Raw genomic sequence first — 20,388 nt, 5'->3', positions numbered from 1 at the left:
TTAGCACATGTCCCCATTCTCCATTGTGTCATGTCCAAAAATCATGTTTGGGGTGTCCAGATACTTGGTCAGCTGTCCTGGTGAGGTGGCTCCTTAGTCTTTTGGAAAGGCTGTCAGAGACCTGCCTTCCACATTAGTCACCCAGGCTGCAGCTTGATGTGGCAAAGTGCTCAGGAAGGGGTTGACGTTAAGGCTGAGTGACGGTTGATGATTCTGGCAGATAGAGACCAGCTGCAAAACAGATTTTCTAGCCAGAGAGGGACTAAACAAGGGCCTTCAAATTGTCAAGAGTGGCAAGAAAAGCGTGTTTCTTTGCCTCATTCAGGAGCACAGTAGTCCATGAGCAAGTAATTGGACAGTTTGAAGGGCTGCAGACCAGGCTATGCAATTTGGAATGACAAGGCCTGTTTTAAAGAGTGGACTGTATTCACAGTCACTGCTTTGTCCTGTGTGCTGATATCCCTTGTGTCAAGCCTCCACCTTCATCATTCTCTCCCCCTCTCATCCACACACCCTGTACTAATCTCATTATCTCAGGATAGTAGCTCACCTTTAGTTCCTTACCCTGGCTGTCCTCGATTCTTACTCTTCCTTTGCCCAGATTGCCATACTTTTGATTCTGACACCTTTCAGCCGGTATCCAGTTCTGTTGTTTTCTTCCTCTTCATGATGGATTTCACACCTGTGAAATGCCCTTCCTGGGGTAATGTCCAGCTGCTGCCGGTCTAACGGGATGATGTAGCTGTAGCTCATTCTGGGGTAAACAGTCTTGAAATACCGCAGCTTTTGTCACTTGTCTGTTTCCATTCAAAATAACAGTGTATTATTGTGCAGAATTACTTAATGCTATCATATTTGTAGTAACTTTAAGCTTAGGTAGGTAATTAGAACCTCCTATTTATACTCAAGAGATGTTATTAAAAAAGCATGTATAATAAGAGAAAAGACTTCACAAGTGTTGGGACTTGATAGTAGTTTCCAAGTCATAATGTGCCTTTTGCCACACTTTCTTTAAACAGAGTCTGACAGTAATTCTGATTCAGATACAGAAGGGTCTGAGGAGGAAGATGATGAGGATGATAAAGACCAAGATGAATCGGATACTGACACTGAGGGAGAAAAAGCCCCGCTAAAACTGAATAAAACTTCATCCTCTGTGAAGAGCTCTTCCATCGGTCTTACAGCTCATTCCACTCCGCTTAATCTCCAAGTAGCAAAAACGTCGAGCTCGGCACCAGCTGCCTTATGTCCTGAGTCCCAGCCTGCAGTGTTCCTCGGGACAGGAGCCTCCACCCTCACGCCAAGCACACACTGTGGTATCTCACTGTCTTCTCTTCTACCATGTGATAGCTAAGGTCCATGTGTTGTGAAAGCAGTTGCAAAAATAGTCCAGTTGCTGGTTTTACCCTCAGAACAGTGATTGACTGAACAGCCACCCTAGGGATGTGGCAGAGCCACCCTCACTTGAGGTTTTCAGGTGCCAGTCGGTCAGGGTGCAAGTTAATCTTGGCACAGCTTCCTTTCTCAAGGAAGGCTGGATCAGGTGTCTTTTGATGCCCCTTCTGACTTTGGCTGTTGGGTGACTCTGTGATCTTTTAATGGGTGTTTGCAGCATTCATTAAGATCTGTCAGCCAAATTGCAAGTTCTCCAAACTAGAACATTACACTTAGACCAGGACATTTTAACTTGTGTAAGTATTTGGAGAAGATAGAGTTAAATATCCAGATTTTATATTTATTACATTAAAATTCTTCATTATTAAGTCTTTGGAATTCTCCATTTTATTTTAAACTAGTTATTCTTCTGATGTCATGTTCTGAATCTTCAGTTTTTGTCTCTTCCTCAACAAACTTTGTAACCATATTTTGTTAGAACATAATTTTCTAATAAGTCTTTCAAAATTTTCAGTAGAATTTATGGATTATGAACTTTTTTTTAAAGTTCACGGAAAGTACATTTAGTATTTGCCTGATATTACATAGTCTTTATAATCTGTCATTTGGTGACTGAATTCATAAGTTTTAGAAATTACTATGGCTACAGTAAAGAATGCATTTTTGAAAGTCACACTTCTTAATTTGCATGGTAACGATGAAATTAAATCACATATTTCTGCTTTGAATTAGAGACTTGCTGTTTATTAACATGCGTGTAAGCAGATTTTTTAAGTGGGGACATCTGCTTATAAATAGGTTTTTGTATTTGGATTCAGTGGAATAGGAGCTTCATTCCATGTTGTACAAGGGCATTAGCTTTGAAGGAGGATAATGTTAGCTACCTAATATTTCTCCCAGAAACAGGCTTGTTTACTGTACAGTTTATAAAAGATTTCATATGGATTAGGAATAATCCACATGGGTAAATTAAAAAGATGACGTTTTTCTCAGGAATCTGTATTGATTTGGGATGCTTTGAAAAGTTTGATAGCAGATTTTTCTGTTTACAGGAGCGCGAGGTAGAATAAATTTTATGTCCTTGCTTTATGTATAATAATACTACATGTAAGAATCACCTAATAAGAATCAACACTATACAACAAAAATGTTTTTGTGAAACTTCTGCCTAGAGTTGGTCAGTCTCTGAAGGAGTCTCGTGGTCTCTTCTCTGTATCTGTTTTGCGCTGGACTTTCCACTTCGCTTGTATTTGGAAAAGCAGCCTCCCTGCCCGCACTGTGACCCTGCAGAATAATGCAGTAGTCATTCATGTTAGGTTAAGAGTGCAGACCTGTGTCTAACTTCTGGGATCTGAGCACAGACGTTTCCTTGGTGCTTGTTCTAGGGGTCTGTTCACCTGCTCTGGGAGGAGCTGCTGGCAGCTCCCGCGGCAGCTGGGCTGTGCTGATGAGTGAGCTCGCGGCTGGGCCGGTGCCAGGGCTCGGTCTGAAACCCACCCTCACTCACGGCTGTTCCCAGGGAAGAGATGTGTCACGGGCTTGACACAAGGTCCAAACGAACTTTCTGAGAAGTGCATCTTCCAGGAGTTGGTCTGAGTGCATAGTTCACATCCTGTGGCTGCCTGAGGAAAGTCTTTCACACTAAAAAACCACGCATTTGGCACTTGTCTCTGGGATACTGTTGATTCAGTTGTTTGACAAGCACCAAACACAAAATCTGTTTGAACTGGAAAAAGCTGAAGTAGTTCTGAAAATTTTCTGCATTTGGCATTTGACTGCAGTCTATAGGCAGTGCTCTAGGAAGACTATACCTATTAGAATAGGGAACTTTAAAGTAAAATGCTTTTATTTACATCTTCTTCACTGAAAAAAAAAATTAAATAGTCTTGTCTAGAAAAACAGACGTGCAAGGAATTAAACTAGCAATATTTGAGAGCACTAAACAGGACAAGCAGATAGGTATGGGATAGTTAGGTTTTCTGTTGACAATTTCAGAGGATGAGGTTACAGAAACTTAGAGGAAAATGTATTTCAGAAGAACACTTCCATTAGTTTTCTTGGTAATTGAGGTACATCATGGCGAGAATGGAAAACTAATTCTCTTTTGTTTTGGGGATAGAAACATGAAAAGTACATTTTAGGAGCATGTTTTCTTTTGTAAGCTCTGATAGGTACTAATCAATGATTCTGTTTTAGGTATTTCAAAAAGACGAAGAGTAGCAGATGAACGGGAGCTGCGTGTTCCTCTTGATTATGGGTACGTTATGTGTGTACCTGGCTTTCCTTAGAGGGAGATAATGCCTTCAAAAATCCGTTGGTAAAGAAATGAGTTTAAAAAGTTTTGAGGATGAATACTGAGGAAAGGGCTTCAACAATTTAGATTTCTGACTCCCAGTGACTGTGAATCTCTTTAAAAAGTGTCAGCATATTTCATGTGTTAATTTTTGTGCATTAAACTTGCTCTTTTGCAAATATGACCTGTCTCCTAGCTGTTTTGCTTTGGAAATTAATCCTAATGATCTGAGCCAATATAGACTCCAAATAACTCCCTAAAGTATAGTTCTAAGCTGTTTAAAATCTGGTAATATGTAAGTCGCTTGATATAAATAAATTAATATATTTCGTCAGTTTGGACAACCTACGTGATAAAATTTTCTGGTTTGGTCTGTTTGATTTATGAAACTCTAGTCACATTTTCCTCTTCCTTTTTTTTTGTAGAATTCTTAAATTGACACAAATTACTTGTTTTTTTTTTAAAAATGTGTTGTTGTATGCAACTATTTCATATACTCTAGCTGGCAAAGAGAAACCCGAATAAGAAACTTTGGTGGTCGTCTTCAAGGAGAAGTAGCATATTTTGCACCTTGTGGAAAGAAGCTGAGACAGTATCCTGAAGTAGTAAAGGTACATTAACAGTTTAACTTCTGTGTTCTAATGCTAGTAGGCATGCTTGCAATTAAAAGATGTAATTTTTTTTCTCTCCAATAGAGGTGCTGATTTTCTGTGATGTGAGGTGTAATGTATCTCAGTCTGTTACTGATTTGATGTCTTATAAATGCCTATCCCTTTGACAGAACATGCAAAACATTACAATCACAAAGTTAGCTGTACATCAAAGCTGGGTTGTAATTATTTACAAGCTGAAGTGGAAAAATATGTGATTTTTTCAGTATCTCAGCAGAAATGGAATAATGGATATCTCAAGGGACAATTTCAGCTTCAGTGCAAAAATAGGAGTGGGTGACTTCTATGAAGCCAGAGATGGACCGCAGGTATCCACTTTTTAAAAAGTAAAGTTTTTGATCCAAGGAGCATTAACTTAAGTTTAGGTGAAGTAATTTTTGCTACGATCTGAAGCATTACCTGTCTTTAGCTAATTATTTCTAAAAGCTACACGTGTTCTTAACAGCAGTTAGATTGAGGCATGGAGAGCTTGATCATGGGCTGTGTTGAGAACGACATTCAGTGGCTTTGCCTGGAGGGTGCTTAAATAAATGATCAGCTCTGAGCCTGGCTTGGTCTAGTTCTAAAACTCAGAGCTACGTATTTTATCTTAGCATTCAGTATTTCTGACTTAAGACTTCGTTTCTTCTGTTATTGTATACAGCCTCATATCAATAGTAATTTATGTGTAGATGTTAAATCCCACTCTGTTAGTGTGCTCATAATAGATGTATGTATGTGTTTATATATATATGTAAATTTCACGTTTATATGCAAGTGTCTCCTGTATCAAGAATACTCTCTGAGCATCATGAACCATGACACTTTTACAGAGGGGGATGCAGAACTATACCAGTTATGCCTTACTGTGGTGTAATTGTTAGAGAGTGTGTAAATAAACACACCAGGATAAGTAGAAAAAATTACAGGAAATTGTTACTGTGTTTGTGCCATGCTGTGTTACTGTATTTTGGCCGTGTTGCCATTTCTTCAGGATGTGCATGAAAATTTTTAGATTTTTCTCAGTGAAAGTATTTGCTTCTTTAAGGGATAAATGTTCGGAATATGTTACTAGCTCTCAACAGTCTTGAGTTCAGGTTTGAGTTAAGCCTGATGTTCTTGTAATGCCTTGTACAAATATGTAATGTTTGTGTGAAATGAAATTGAATGTCTTCAATGAAAGCATTAAAGACTGAATTCATGGTAAGCAGCTACTTCTAGGTGGTGCTTCCTGGCTTACAGGCTAAAACATTGCTAAACTTGCTTCATGTTTGGCCTTCAAGAGTTACAAGTTCCTGTAGTTATGAACTTCATTATGTACCTGCATGTCTTGACTGATATAATTAGTTTTACTGTGATGTACCATAGTGGCAGGGTATCTGCTCTCTTTTTGCCCTGTTCTGTTTTCTGTGTCTGTTGCCTGTATTACTTTATTAGTCTTGTCCCCTTCTTTGGTTATATCTATCTTCTCCCTTTAGTTGATTTGCAGTTTGCCCTGTGATCTATAAAACTTGAGAATGAAGGCAGTGTGAGGGGAGGATTTCTGCAGGCAAGACTGGCAATGTGAACATTAGTTTGCTGTACCTATCATCACTGAACTTTGTACTGATGTGGTTTTTGACAGGTTCCACTGAGACTTGGGTAGACAAAGGAGGAGTTTTATTAGAAAAAGGGACTGAGGGCAGCTGTGTCAGATGTGCTAAGATGTGTTTACATTTTATGTGTGAACGAGGAGTCATAAAACAGTGGAGCTATATTCAGGCTGATACCATTGCCTAGTGAAACAGTATGTGGTACTGATACTTTATAAAAAGAGCTTGCAGTCTCTTTACCAAAGGTTTTTGAATCATCCAGATTCAAAATAATATATGATAATCATATCTTCATGGATGTCTGGAAGTAATTCCAGAAGTTTTTATTTCTGCTTTTGTGGTAATTTCAATTATTCTGTATAGCCTTTAGTGATTATTCTTCCCTTCCTTTGTTATATATTTCTGTCATCTTTTGAGACATGCAACATGTGCTGGGCTAATTTTCACACAGCTCTAAGATGAAACAAGATGTGAAGAAAATTATCTTAAGGCTAAATCAGTATTATTAAAGATTTACCTATAGCAAGCCAAAAGCACGTGGATTACCTGCTTCTGTTAGTGCCTGTTTCTCTCTTGTGGTACACAAACCACCAAATACTGTGGGTTATTCAAAGCAGTGTTTGAATGCTCTAACAGAAGCATATCTGGCAGAAGTGGGCCACAAAGGAGTAGGATTAGAAGAATGATTGAAGTTTGGCAAATGTGAAAATTCAGTGACTGGACCTGGGAGCTTTAAACTGCTGTGGTTTGGAAAGCTTGGTATATGAATGTGATTTGGGCTGATGGAATAAACATGGGTCCTCATGAGTTTAAATAATATGTGTAGGAGTCTTTGTCTTACTCTGAGTTCTGCAATTCAGTTTGGAAAGCAATGTTGTTAACTTTTCCCCACAAATCTAATCTGAAGTTTAAGTGGATTTTTGCTTCTTGCGAAGTGCCTGTGGTTTTGTTCATTAGCTTGATTAACAGTATTTGAACTTGATTCTGCTTTCATGCACAGTTGTCTGGTGCCTTTTTAGCACATGTCCCACAGTATTGTGGTACATGGTAGATGCTTGAAGGTGAGAAATTGAATAAAGTTATTATTTTGATTAGTTCAAACAATACACCACAACATTTCACAGTGTTATACCCATTTTTTTCTCTAATGTTTGAGTAGCAAAGCTTTGATTTTATGGAAGCCTGTGAACACATGTGATTCTCCTGTGTTAGGGTGCAACCTCTATATTTTATAATTGAAACGTCAAAAACTCAAGAGTTTTTGTACTTTTTTAATAGAACATTCTAACTGTACATTCTTTTAATAAAAATGTATTTTGGGTTAGATATTAAAAGTTGTTTGAGCACAAAATATAGATGGTCAATCAACTCTTGGTTAACCCTTAATGGCTTTGTTCTGGACTATTTTTGTGTTGTCTTCTCTTAAACTTGTGAAAACTTGTGCATGCACAATGCCCTTTGACAGGGCATTAAACTGTCTTCTCCCATCCCTTGGAGCAGCTGCTCCTTTTGCTCACTGAACCATTACTCACTTCATTTGATGGCCTCTAGTTTCTCTTTCAGGTGGGATTAGGAAAATGTAATGCCCAACGTGGTCTCTGGTACTAATGATCTGGTAGACCTCTTACTTTTTTGTGATGTGTATTTATTATTGTTAGTATCATTAACTGCAGAAAATACAAATACAGGGCAAGAGCAATCTCCATTCCCATTCTAAGGTACTTTTTGAACTATGGCTGCTTCTCCTCTTCTTCTTTGATTTCTGTTTTGCCTCCCCTGGCACATACATTTTATGAGATTAGGTTTTCTAGCTTGGAAATTGGTGTAGCTAGTAAATACAACTATTAAATCTACCTCAATAAACTGAACATGTGATGAACTGTAATTCAAGTACTAGGCAGAGAAATAAAAGTTACAGTTAAGTAGTACTCTTCAAGACAGTAAGAGAATTAACTTCTAGTCAAGTGGTAGAGGTGAATATTTTGGATTAAAAAGTTCTCAGGGGTGGTGCATGATGATGTAGTACACATTAATGATGTGGTCTTTGTTCTGAACAGTGCATTCAGAACATAATTAATAACAAAGCCCTTTGGAATGTGTGCAAACCAGGTGTGACGTGTACTTTGGGGATGGTCTTAACTGGGAATGATTCAGACTTTAGAAAAGTATCTTTGCAGATACTGGTAACTCTTTGAAGTCTGAATGTCTGATGAGCAAACTGCCTTTTCTTTTGCTGAAGTTATGCAAAATCTTTGTAATTGTGAAGAATGAGCAAAAACAATTAAAAGACAAATTACCAGAAAAAGCAAAAATCATTTATGTTGTACTACAGTAAATTGGATTTTAGGGTTTATGAACATATAAATATAAAAACTAAAGTACTCTAAATATATTTCTTCTGAACTGAAATGAGTTTTTACAGTTACCAACTTTCCTTCTTGCTGTAGCAGACATTTTCAAAATTTTTTACAAACCTTTTTAAGGCAAGTTATAAAGAAGTCCTAAAGGATGCTTAGCTTGCAGATTTTCCCTGCATTTGTCAAAAATTTGGGGAAATGGTAAAAGAGGTTAAAATTTTGAAATACTGGTGTTTAATTAAACTTGGATATTTTTATTAACAAAGTATTTTTGAATCTGCTTTTGTGATGCCTCAAAATACTACAGTGAATGCTTTGTTTGGTTAGAGAATATAGTTCATGTAACTTTAGATATGTGGATGCTTAGAAGTTACTTTTCATTGATTCAAGCTGGTGCAGAAACTATTTTGCAGTGAATGAGGGGAGAACTCAGTAGTACTAAAACTTGATTAAAATGCATCTGTGTTTTTCAGCTCAATTGTTGAGCTCTACAACACTCAAAAAATGTATTTGAAAATACATTACTGCCTTTGCCTGTTATGTATGCCAGAATTTCTGTAAACACACTCTGTTGGAAGACAGCACTTCATAGCTTCACACATTTTTTCATTCATGTTGAACAGTGGATTATGTGAAAGCAGAATAATTGCTGTTGAGTTTACATAATTAGGAAAAGTCCATTTTGCCTTTTGGAAAGGTTTGAATCATTTGATTTGATGAAAAATAATTAAAAATAACACAGTAATGGCGTATCTACTAGGTAGAAACTTTGTATATGCTTGAATAGTCTTCAAAATCTTTCTTAGTGGTGGAATTTACAGAAGTTCTTAGTGGTAGTCTCTCAATATATGGCTTCTGTGCATCATCAAGAAATTGTCCTGCCCAAGTAATGCATCACAGCACTTGCATGTTTAATATCTACAACTCATCTTAGATTTCAGGTTATTTCAGTCTGTGTTTGTAATACTTCTCTGTGAAATGTGTCAATTAAAAGGGTGTGCAGTGGTGTCTTCTGAAAGAAGAGGAAGTCATTCCCCGTATCAGAGCCATGGAGGGGCGTAGGGGGCGACCCCCAAATCCAGACAGACAGCGCTCCAGGGAGGAGTCACGGAGCAGGCGCCGCAAAGGCCGACCGCCCAACGTGGGCAGCGGCGAATTTCTGGACAGCGCTGACACAAAGCTGTTGAGGAAGCTCCAGGCTCAAGGTAAGAAATGTGTTAATGTTTTCACAAGAGAGGGTATCAGTATATAAAGACTTAATGTTTTTCCTTTAGGAGAGTGATTTGTCTCACTAGGATATTAGTATACAGCATTTTATTTTGGGTATTTGTTACATGCTGTTATTGAAGACTTTTTGGAGATCAGTAAATGGTTTATCATTATATTATATATATATTAGGTTTTAAAGAAGGAAATGCATGTGTAAAGACATGTCTGAAAGCTTACTCTGTAGTTACTGCACAAGAAGCTGACAGTGTTTTGGGGAATTCAGGCATGCAGGTCCTGGACCTCAGTCCTTTGAAAAGGAAGCTGAATTCAACCTCCAGAAAATCCTTCCTGCAGCTGTCTTCTATGAGTGTGTCCATAAAGAGTTAATTCAAATTTCAGAAATGCTATCACACAGTAGTAGAATGCTTCAGGAGGTTGCTTATTAGCATAAGAATGGCTGACTTTAGGTAGACACAGAAAAGAGGCACATGACCCAGGTGAGTGTGTTCTTGCTTCATTGTTGAAAAATTATTACATAATTACATGAGGTGACTTCTAAGGAAAACTAACTCCATTCTTTCTGAATAAAATGTTGATTTAGTAGTTTTGAAACAATTGTTTTCTGTTTTAGAAGAAAGAGGAAAATGGTTTTAAAATGAACCAGCATTATTGGTATGATTCTGTCACTTAATAAATAATATTTTCCTGTGACAGAAAGTATCCGTGTTCGTTTGCAGTGTTGACACAGTTATTGATACATGATGTGCCATTAATGGAGCACCAGTTACTGATACATGATGTGCCATTAATAGTTCATAGAAAAATTTTGTAGACGCCAGTGTGTGCAAAACAAATCCTCTGTTTGCTCTGCCTTTACAACACGCAAATGTCTGGAACATGAACTGTATCTGTTGTTGGAGAGCACTGTTTTTATGAAGGTAATATTTTCTTTTTGTAACAGAAATAGCTAGGCAAGCAGCACAAATAAAGCTACTGAGAAAGCTTCAGAAGCAGGAACAAGCACGAGCTGCCAAAGAAGCAAAAAAACAGCAAGGTAAGTATTACTTGTGCAAGGTTGTGCATGCTAGGGGATTTTTTTGAAAAGTGTTTATGAAAAGTTACCTGTCTCTTGCCATGTTCTGCTGATATTGTTTGCTTTTGTTTGTTAGCTATTATGGCAGCTGAAGAAAAGCGAAAGCAAAAGGAGCAGATAAAGATAATGAAGCAACAGGTAAACTATGCAATTGCTATATAATCTCTTTACATTATGTTTTCATTATAATTCAGTAAGGTGTATTTCAAATATTTAGTCAATTACTAAGTATGCTGATTACAAAGTGTATGTTTTAATTCTAGTTCTAAAGAGCACACAGTGTATGTTAGTTAAAATTCTAAACTCCATTAAATCCACCACTAACCCATGTCCCCAGGTGCCACATCACATCTTTCAAATTCCTCTAGGGACAGTGACTCCACTGCTGCCCTGGGCAGCCTGTGCCAAAGCTAGACAACCCTTTCCATGAAGAAAGGTTACCTAATATCCAAGTTAAACCTCCCTTGGTCCAATGTGAGGCCGTTTCCTCTTGTCCTGTGCCTTGTTCCAGGGAGCAGAGTCTGACCCTCATTTGGCTGCACCCGTCAGGGAGTTCGAGAAAGTGAGAAGGTCCCCCCGAGCCTCCTTTTTTCTGAGCTGAGCCCCTTTCCCAGCTCCCTCAGCTGTTCTGGTGCTCCAGTCCCTTCCACAGCTCTCTTGCCCTTCTTCTCGGGACGTGCTACATCCCCTCAATATCTGTATATGATCTCAGCATCCCAACACCTGGAAAAAGCACTAGTATTGGTTTGCCTGTAAGTGACATGGGAAGAAGACAGAGATGCTGGTTGCCAGTGTAGAGAGAAAATTCATGTGGCCAACCCCTCAGTTGAAGTTGAAGCTGCCAGAAGTATGGGGGACAACAGAAAATTAATAAATTTTAATAGAAAATTAATAAATTAATAATAGAAAACATTAATATATTTGAAAAAAGTTTTTTCAAATATATTAATGGCAATCCTTCTTGTGTTTATAAACTGGGAAATGAGGGGCTGAAGAGCAGCTGCAGGAAGGGATCTGGGTGTCCTGGTTGAAGGCATGTTGGATATCAGTCGGCAGTGGCACCCAGGAGGAACATCTTTGTTCACCCAGGAGGAACATCTTTGCCCTGGAAGGCATCACACCCAGCTTTGCTGGCCAGGCAGGGAGGGGTGTGTCCCACTCTGCTCTGCACTGGGGTGGCCTCACCTTGAGTCCTGGGGAGAGTTTTGGGCACCCCAATACAAAAAGGACAGTAAGCCATTAGAGGCTCCCTTAAATATCACCTTAAGAGATAACAATTAGCTCTTGTTGGTAACTGTTTAAATGTTGTGGGGTTTTTTGTTTTTTTTTTTTTTTTTTTTTTTTTTTTTTTTAAGAAAGTGCTCAGTGTAGTAGATACAGAACTTGAAGTTGTCACTCTACCAGGTATGACTTAGAGTAGAAAAGACTGAGAGAGTTGGGACTGTTCAGACTGGAGAAGAGGAGGCTCAGGAGGATCTTGCTAATATTGCTGAGTACCTGAGGGAGGTTGCAAAGAGGTGACTTCTCCCAGAAGTACCCAGTGACAGGAGGTTCCTTCTGAACATTGGGAAACAGTTTGTCACTAAGATGGCAACTGAGAGCTGGAGCAGGTGGCCCAGGGAGGATGTGGAGCCTCCCACATGGATTTTCAACAGCAGCCTAGATGTGGTCCTGGGTAACTGGTTCTGGGTGACCCTTCTGGGGGTGTGTGGACAAGGTGACTTCAGGTGTCCCTCCCAGCCTCAGGCAGTCTGCTCTTTTGTAGATCATGACAGTTTCAAGCTGTTCACTTCTTAAGGCAGCCCATACTTGTTAGAGAAAAAGAGCATGCTATGATTTTCAAGTGGTCCTTACATTCTGAGGGGTCCAGGGAGCAAGAATTTTTAAATTGTCAAATGCATCAAATCCAGACCTTGTTTGTCGTCATCATATTCCTTCTTGGTGTGTAACCTGATAAAACTCATTTTTTCAATGTACAGAGTACTTTCTTCTCTGATATAGTTCTTTATTCTGATCTCTGCTTAAAAGTTTGCTGTGTTAACTCTTACCTTTATGGAGCTGAGAGTCCTGCATTTTGGCCACAATAACTCCCTGCAGCCTTATAGGCTGGGGATGGTGTGACTGGACAGTGTCCAGGCAGAGAGGGACCTGGTGGACAGCAGGCTGGACATGAGCCAGCAGTGTGGCCAAGAAGGCCAATGGCTCCTGGCCTGGATCAGGAATGGTGTGGCCAGCAGGAGCAGGGAGCTCATTCTGCCCCTGCCCTCGGCACTGCTGAGGGCACACCTCAAGTGCTGTGCCCAGTCCTGGCCCCTCAGTTTGGGAAGGACGTTCAGATGCTCCAGCGCATCCAGAGGAGGCAACGAGGCTGGAGAGGGGCTGGGAACACAAATCCTGTGAGGAGCCACTGAGGGAGCTGGGGGGGCTCACCTGGAGAAAAGGAGACTCAGAGGTGACCTTATCACTCTGCACAGCTCTGAAAGGTGGCTGTGCTCAGCTGGGGCTGGGCTCTTTCTCCAGCAGCACTGACACAACCAGAGCACACAGCCTCAAACCACACCAAGGGAAATACAGGCTGGATATTAGGAAAATGTTTTTTACAGAAATGGTGATAAAGTTCTGGAATGGTCTGCCCGGGGAGGTGATGGAGTCACCATCCTTGGATGTGTTTTAAAAAAGCCTGGATGTGGCACTGGGTGCCAGGGTTTAGTTGAGGTGTTGGGGCTGGGTTGGACTTGATGATTTTTAAGTGTCTTCCAGGCTGGTGATTCTTTGGTTCTGTAAGAGGGTGTAGCATATGCTTTCAACTTTTGCACTGTTTTGTTTTCAAGTATAATGGGGGATAATAGAGATTTAAGGCCCATGCTGTGAGCTTCACATGGAAGCTTCATGTTTAGAAAGTTCAGCACTGTCTGAACAAGGCCTCTGAATTAATTTTCTTGATAAGATTGTATTATGTTGGACTTCTCAACAGTTTACAGAGCTCATAGGATTTGCCTGGAGTTTATTAGACTTCATGTATTTGAGCTCTATTTGTCAGAAAACTTGGTATGTGTTTCTCATCCATGATTGCTCTTTTACTGTTAAATATTTTAAATTATCTTTTCTTACGAGCTTGGTTTTGGTTTTAGTTATTTTTCAATAAAGTGTATACATCACTATATGTTCTCCAGAGAGTAAAATTTTAGAGTTATCCTTGTTCTAAGAGTCTCAGGCCAGCTCACAAGAAAGCAATGTATTCTGTACAGATGGGCTTTCCCCTCACTGTTGGGAAAGCATCTGCTGGTCCAGAGGAGCTCATTGAGCTTCTGGTCTACGCCTCCCCCAGCTTGCAGGGATATTCCATGGTCTGGGTTTTGCTATTAAAACTTTACAGGAAGTCCAGCTGGATGTATGCACTGTTCTTCAAAATGGTCCTCCCTAGTCACTGTGGCTCATTCAGATCTTTTGAGATAATCAAATAATGAATTTTTAATAGCTAATTTAACAGACAAACCTATGCAGCACAGGTAGTGTGAAATGATTCCTGTGTTTGCAATAATTACATTTCTCAATCAGTGTGGTAAGGCTTGGTTCAGATTTTAGGAATTAATTTATGAAGAAGAATATATTAGAATATGGTTGCCCAGCATCCATCTGTGGAGGGCATAACTTGATCATTTTCTTCTCACCATGATGAAACATGCTTAAATGTGTTGTAGTACCCATGGTTCCTGTTCCAATTACTTCTTTTGTTACAGCATGTATAAAATTCCATCACTAAACTGCGTACTAAAGCTTCCAAAATTAGCATCAATTACCTGAGTGCTTTAAATATCTGGATAAGCTGGAGTGTACTTAGCTGAGCATGTTGCCCAGGTGCATGTTGGGGGAGTGTTCCTGGCTGACAGAGCACGCGTGAGCCTTGGGTTTTGCTGAGCTCAGCTCACTGTGCTGCCCATGGGACCGTAATGGCCTGAGAGAGGCTGCAAGAACCGAGGCACAAACATGCTTGGACAGACCTTGCTATTTTTTGGTCAGAGAGATCACTTCAAAACATCATCTAGTTCATGGCATAGCTCACCCTTCTGTTCATTCTTAACTAGCTTCACCACTGTCAGCTGGAATTGGAATACTGTAGTTTCCTTACTTGGTCATTAATCTGGGCCTTTTGAAGGTGTTAAAAAAATAATAAAAACTTTGACAACTTAAACATGAGCACCCACGCATAACTAGGTGTGGCTTCCTTCAGGGTTATACCAGACATCTAATACTAGTACAATTTCTAAACTTACGGGAGCAGTTCACTAAAATGGGTGAAACTCAATAACAAAAAAGTATGTATAAACTTTGTCATTTTTAAAATGTAAAAGTATATGTATTAAAAAGTATAGTATGTAAAGTATAGTATGTAAAAGTATATGTATTAAAAAAAGTATAATTTCCTTTATATATATTTTTAAAGAACTAACTTTCTTACCCTTGTAGGAAAAAATTAAGCGAATTCAGCAAATTAGAATGGAGAAAGAACTTCGAGCTCAGCAAATTTTGGAGGTAAAAATAACGGCTCAAATGTAATTTTTCCATTGCCATTCTAAAATGTTGTATTTTAGTAGTGACACATGTAGTTAGAAGCGTAACTAAATATAGCAGCTCTAACAACCTTATTTCCAAAGGCCAGTTCAAAGATGTGTCTTAAATTATTTTTCTTAAAAGGTCAGCATAAACTGTGATCCATAATCTTACAAGTATTCACACTTGGGCTCACGATTTTCTATCAGAATAGTCTTGTGTGTACATAAGTTAACACCAGAGCAATTCCTTAGAGAAAAAGTTTGCAGTAGCAGGATATTAATACAATGCTCTGTTCTATATGAAGTGCAGTGGGTTTAGAAATACTATGTCTGTATTAGAGTATACTCTACAGTTTTGCTAGTGTACTAGCAAAGATAAATTGCTAGTTTTCAAGTCTCCATTGCCATAAAAATTAATAGTAATCTCTTTGCCATTTCTATGTGTGTTGGTTTCTTAAAATAGCCAGGTGAAACAGTTTTGAGTGGGATTTGAAATTTTGGTTGAATTTTTTTTAAGTAACTGAAATGTGAATTGATTGTGAAAGCTGCATTAGAGATTTCTTGCAATGTACGCAGTAAGTGATGATGTCCTTAACTTTTAAAAATACATAACTTTGCTTCTAGTCAGATTATTTTCAAGTTGTGATTGTGCTGTTGTGTGACCTGTTTTGCATGCACAGGCTAAAAAGAAAAAGAAGGAAGAAGCAGCAAATGCCAAATTATTGGAAGCGGAAAAACGAATAAAGGTTAGTTTAGAGGAGCTCCAAAAAGAAGAACTGTGTTATTGTGCATAACGTATGTTGATGTATAAAAGCAATAAATCTGGGAGGCTATTCATGGATAATGAAGCTGTACATAGAGACAGCAAATAATGCCATGTATGTATGGTTATAAAAAGGCATGAAGCACATGCAGAGGAATTTGTGTATGTGTGACACACACAGATATACAGAGACAGTGCTTTATATGCCATTACCATGGTTTGCCTAACAAAATGCTCATGCAGTAACATTATTCGCAATACTCTTTTAAGCACACTGTATCAAAAAATGATGTTGTTTCTTGGCAAGCATAGTCTTTTCTAGGCTGTAATGCATGCAAGACTACAGAACTCTTTGACAAATACTGGAAAATACGTTGTCTGTGTGTGTGTATATATATATATATATAAGTACTTCTATTGCTGCTTCAGTATTCTAGGTGTGTTCTATCATGGAACTCTCAACTCACCAGACTTACTGTCATGTATGTTGTGTATACTTCTCTGTAAGTTAGAATTTAACTCAGATGTGCTGTTTTCGCGTGGCAGAACTGTGCAATTTGGTAAGCAAATTTTGATGGATGTTTTAAAAAAATACACTTCTGTTCTTCTGTTGAAGGAGAAAGAGATGAGAAGACAGCAGGCTGTTCTTCTGAAGCACCAGGTTGGTATAAGTTTGGTTGACCAAAGAGACAGAATGCCAATTGTCAGCTGCCACTTTCAGTTGTATGGGGGCGGGGTGGAATCCTCAAAAATGCCCTTTTTAAACTTCTGGGTTTGATTCCTGCACAGATTTTCTTTCGCCTTACGATTTTTTGCTTTGCTTTGGTATTGGGGTCTTTTGGGGGATTATAAAGTGGTTTTATGACTTTGTGATTTCTGTTTCATAATGTTGTGCCAACTCTTTCTACCAGGAGTTGGAGAGGCATAGACTAGATATGGTATGGGTATGTTTATTTTTGTACATCTAACACCGCATTGTGATTTGGTTGTGATATGGTTGTCATAGCAATGCATAAAATGTAGCACTGGCTGCTGTCATATTACATACTGCTGCATGGCTTTACAGCACAGTGCATTGCATACATCTGCTTGTCTTGTCTGTTAAGGAAAAAAAGACATGTCTTGAACATGTGTATAAATTGAATGTGACAATAACTAAATGTGGTTTTTAACCAGGGATCTATGTTATTGATGTCCCAGTAAAAATTTGACTAGTATATAAAATCATGGATTGATGCAAAATCATTAGGATGGTCACTTGGATGATTTTTGCAAGCCTTGTCCCATTCACTGGGAATGAAACCAGACATTTTAAACACAATTTGAATTAACCTGTTTTAGAAATCAGGGTGATGTCTTCCCCTTGTAAGATACTGAGGAAATTAGCTTTCAGTTGGTGGTAAATACATAATTTTATAAGTATACAATGAAATATTAGAATGTAATTCTTTCCTCACCAAATTAGGTGATAAAATTCCTGTAGCCTTTGCTGGGGCTGAGATTTGCTCTTCAGCTGTTAAGCTGAAGGCAAATCCCCTGTACTTAGTGTCTTAGAATACTGCTCCTTAATGCATTTGAAGCTACTGACATAATTTACTGAGGGACAGGCATCAGTAAAAGCAAGTGTTGTTGCATATGTTCATGCACCACCACTGGCTTGATTAAAACTGAACTAGAGCTGATAAAATTGATCATGTTAATTTGTTGCTTGGTTAGAAAAATGTTAATACTTGCAATGTTTGAAAAAGACCAGTTTAAAATTTCTGCTGAATTGGCTATTGAAGAAGTAAATTGCAAGTTCCATCATAGCAGATGTAAGGTAACTGACCTGTTCCAGCCAACCATTTTGCTTTTTGTTCTGCCAGCTTATGAAGGAGCATCACAACTGACCATAAGTAAATCTGTATGCTTCTTATTTACACTGTCTCCATGTTCATTGCTTTACCTTTTTGCTTTTGATTGTTCTTGTATTTGCTTTCTAAACCTGAACTAAAACATGCACAGACTTGGCCATTCTTGTCCTATATTTAGTATTTACTGTGACTTGTCTATTAATGCTAAATTTGTTACTCCGCTTTTTTATTGATTTGAAAATATGGTTTAGTTTTGTTCTAATATTACCGCTTCAACAGGAACGAGAACGGAGAAGACAACATATGATGCTTATGAAAGCCATGGAAGCACGTAAAAAAGCAGAAGTGAGTATTAACTCTGAAAGTTTGAAGTTTTCTTAGTTTCGTTCTGCAGTCATCTGTAGAAGAGTGATGTCTTTTTATGTTATATATAATTTGATTTTTGTACATTGCAGCAGTAGGACAAGAAACATAAGGCACAAATTAAAATATAGGAAATTCTGTTCGAATTTAAAAAAGCTTTTTTACTTGGAGGGAGAGGGTTGAACATTGGTGCAGATTGCCCAGTTTTGAGAGTTCTGGATGTTTTTGAGAGGAAACCTAAGTAAAATGCAAAAGCTCCACAATTACTAATGTACTTTTTGTTTTACATTTATGTATTTCTATATCTTGAGACTTGTTTTATGTCCATATCCTGAAACTTTTGTAAGTAAAGTGCAGATAATGAAGATATTCAAATAAGATAACCATCGTTCTAACACGTAGTTGTTAAGGAAGTTGTTAAAACTTCTCTCTAGGATGTATTTGCAAATTTCAAAAAAAGTGACTGACCAAACCTCAGAAGAAATGAATAGTACTTCGTTACAAGGAAATAGAGGAAGATGATACCCCAAGCACCCATTCCACTGCTGGAAATCAGGCTACCAGGCTAAATGGTCATTTAGTCTGATCCAGTGCTCCAATTATATTTTTACTCTAATAGTCATAGAATAGTGTTTATTTCAACCAGTAGAAGTAATGTTTAAATAGATTTATGAAGCGTAGTGCAACTGAAGTTTTTGGTTTTAATCATAAATTTACATTATTAATGTAAATTACTGTGTGGCCACATAAATATCCATATATACATCTCTTGTTTTCTTCTGTTTTGAATTGGCAAAAACAAGTTGTAAGCAATGCTGGATGACCTTGGGACATTGACATAGGCTAGGATAAAAGGCAATAAAAAAGCAAATCAGCGTCAAGTTAGGGATTTTGTGTGTTCTTTAGTGTATTGTGATTTTTCTATACAAGACGTCTATTAAGAACTCGGTGTAGATAAAGAGGGCCTATGCTGGCAGTACAGAGGATGCTTACGCAGCTGTAGAGCAGCAAGCAGATGGGTAGTTCTGAATGTCAATGCATTTTTTTCTGCCAGTGTAAATTGACTGGTCCAGATATGTTCTTTGTGTGTAATGTGAAACTTGATCTTGCGTAAAATCCACTAAAGACTGTAGTAGTAGAAGTCATGATCTCTGTGCACTCACAGTGATTATCCACAGGTGTCACTAGTGGTCTGGTAAAACTCCATGTAGAATAGAAAGTCATAGGGCCTGCCAGAACTCTACAGAGAAGTCAGTGGTTAATACTGACCTACAAATGCAGCAGAGCCTGACTTAGTATTGCCCGTACTCTCATTATTGCAAAATATGGTGGTAGTAAATGGAAGAGGAGAGTGACCTCTTAAGCTAACAGAATAGTAGGGAGTGGTTCTGAGTAACGGGAAGCATCTTGGCGTGGTTCTTTAGCCCTTCTGCGTCTGCAGGTGAAAAGCACGTGCAGCATCTTCAGTTTTGTATTTTATCAGCTTCTTGAGTGGAGGCACACACACATACGTGTGTTATACGCAGTTATGTGCTCTGAACAGGTGGTGCTGATGTCTGGCAGATTCCATAGATTTTACACTCGATGTTGGTTGCACAGAGGTGTGTGGGCAGTTGTGTCATCAGGACGGTGGATTGGCAGCAGAACCCCGGCACCGGGGATGGGAAAGGCCACAGGAGCTCTGGGTTCATAGTCAGTTTTGGCATGTTACAGAGTTGGTGTAGTATTGGTGTGACTCCACTGTGGAGAGTGTTGAAGAGACAGTAGATGCTTGGCTTCTCACTTGATGATGCGTGTGTTTTTATGGTGCATATAAGACATGAAGGACAACATGTTCAGTTTCAGGCTGCATGCAAAGTGTATGGTAATTCAAGGCCAGAAGCTACCTGTGTTTGAAAAGATCAGTTGTGTTTTATAAGGTATTCATATCTAGTTTATATATTATGGGACTTCTTAAACCATGTATTGTTTAGAGGGGTTTCTTAAGTGGTTTCTGCTGTAGCAGGTGCAGATTAACGATTTTGGGGTTAAGCAGAGCCTTTAAAATCAGGTGCCTTCATGGCAGTTCTTTGTCATATTTTCACTCCGTCATCTTTCTCAAATGGTACTTCAAAGAGTTTTTCTTTGCAAACATACTTGAAACCTGTGTCTGTATGGACAGGAGAGAAAAAAGCGAATCTTAGATTGCTTTACAAATTCAGTGATTTTGTTCTAGTTTTCCCCTCCCCTTTACTTTAATGCAGGTTCCTTAATTGATGTGGCAGTTA

At 38.6% G+C, this 20,388-nt stretch overlaps 1 protein-coding gene across 12 annotated transcripts in view; it reads left to right on the top strand.

Annotated features, from left to right (window-relative positions):
* Positions 1-20,388, top strand: part of BAZ2B (bromodomain adjacent to zinc finger domain 2B) — a 111,924-nt gene that overhangs the window by 66,564 nt on the left and 24,972 nt on the right. For 7 of the 12 annotated variants that reach the window (XM_041405435.1, XM_041405513.1, XM_041405460.1 and 4 more), the window contains 12 exons: positions 1,020-1,316; positions 3,592-3,652; positions 4,191-4,299; positions 4,566-4,667; positions 9,282-9,492; positions 10,458-10,550; positions 10,666-10,727; positions 15,057-15,122; positions 15,823-15,888; positions 16,522-16,566; positions 16,817-16,849; positions 18,038-18,103. In XM_041405435.1, the coding sequence (XP_041261369.1) occupies positions 1,020-1,316; positions 3,592-3,652; positions 4,191-4,299; positions 4,566-4,667; positions 9,282-9,492; positions 10,458-10,550; positions 10,666-10,727; positions 15,057-15,122; positions 15,823-15,888; positions 16,522-16,566; positions 16,817-16,849; positions 18,038-18,103 (1,211 nt within the window). The remainder of the gene's footprint in view (positions 1-1,019; positions 1,317-3,591; positions 3,653-4,190; positions 4,300-4,565; positions 4,668-9,281; positions 9,493-10,457; positions 10,551-10,665; positions 10,728-15,056; positions 15,123-15,822; positions 15,889-16,521; positions 16,567-16,816; positions 16,850-18,037; positions 18,104-20,388) is intronic. The other 5 variants (XM_041405477.1, XM_041405468.1, XM_041405522.1 and 2 more) reach the window with 3 other exon arrangements.

The sequence above is a fragment of the Onychostruthus taczanowskii genome, unplaced genomic scaffold, assembly GCF_017590055.1.
Source record: "Onychostruthus taczanowskii isolate IOZ18803 unplaced genomic scaffold, ASM1759005v1 scaffold10, whole genome shotgun sequence".
NCBI classification, from domain to species: Eukaryota; Metazoa; Chordata; class Aves; order Passeriformes; family Passeridae; genus Onychostruthus; species Onychostruthus taczanowskii.
This window is presented reverse-complemented; position numbering and strand designations above follow the sequence as displayed.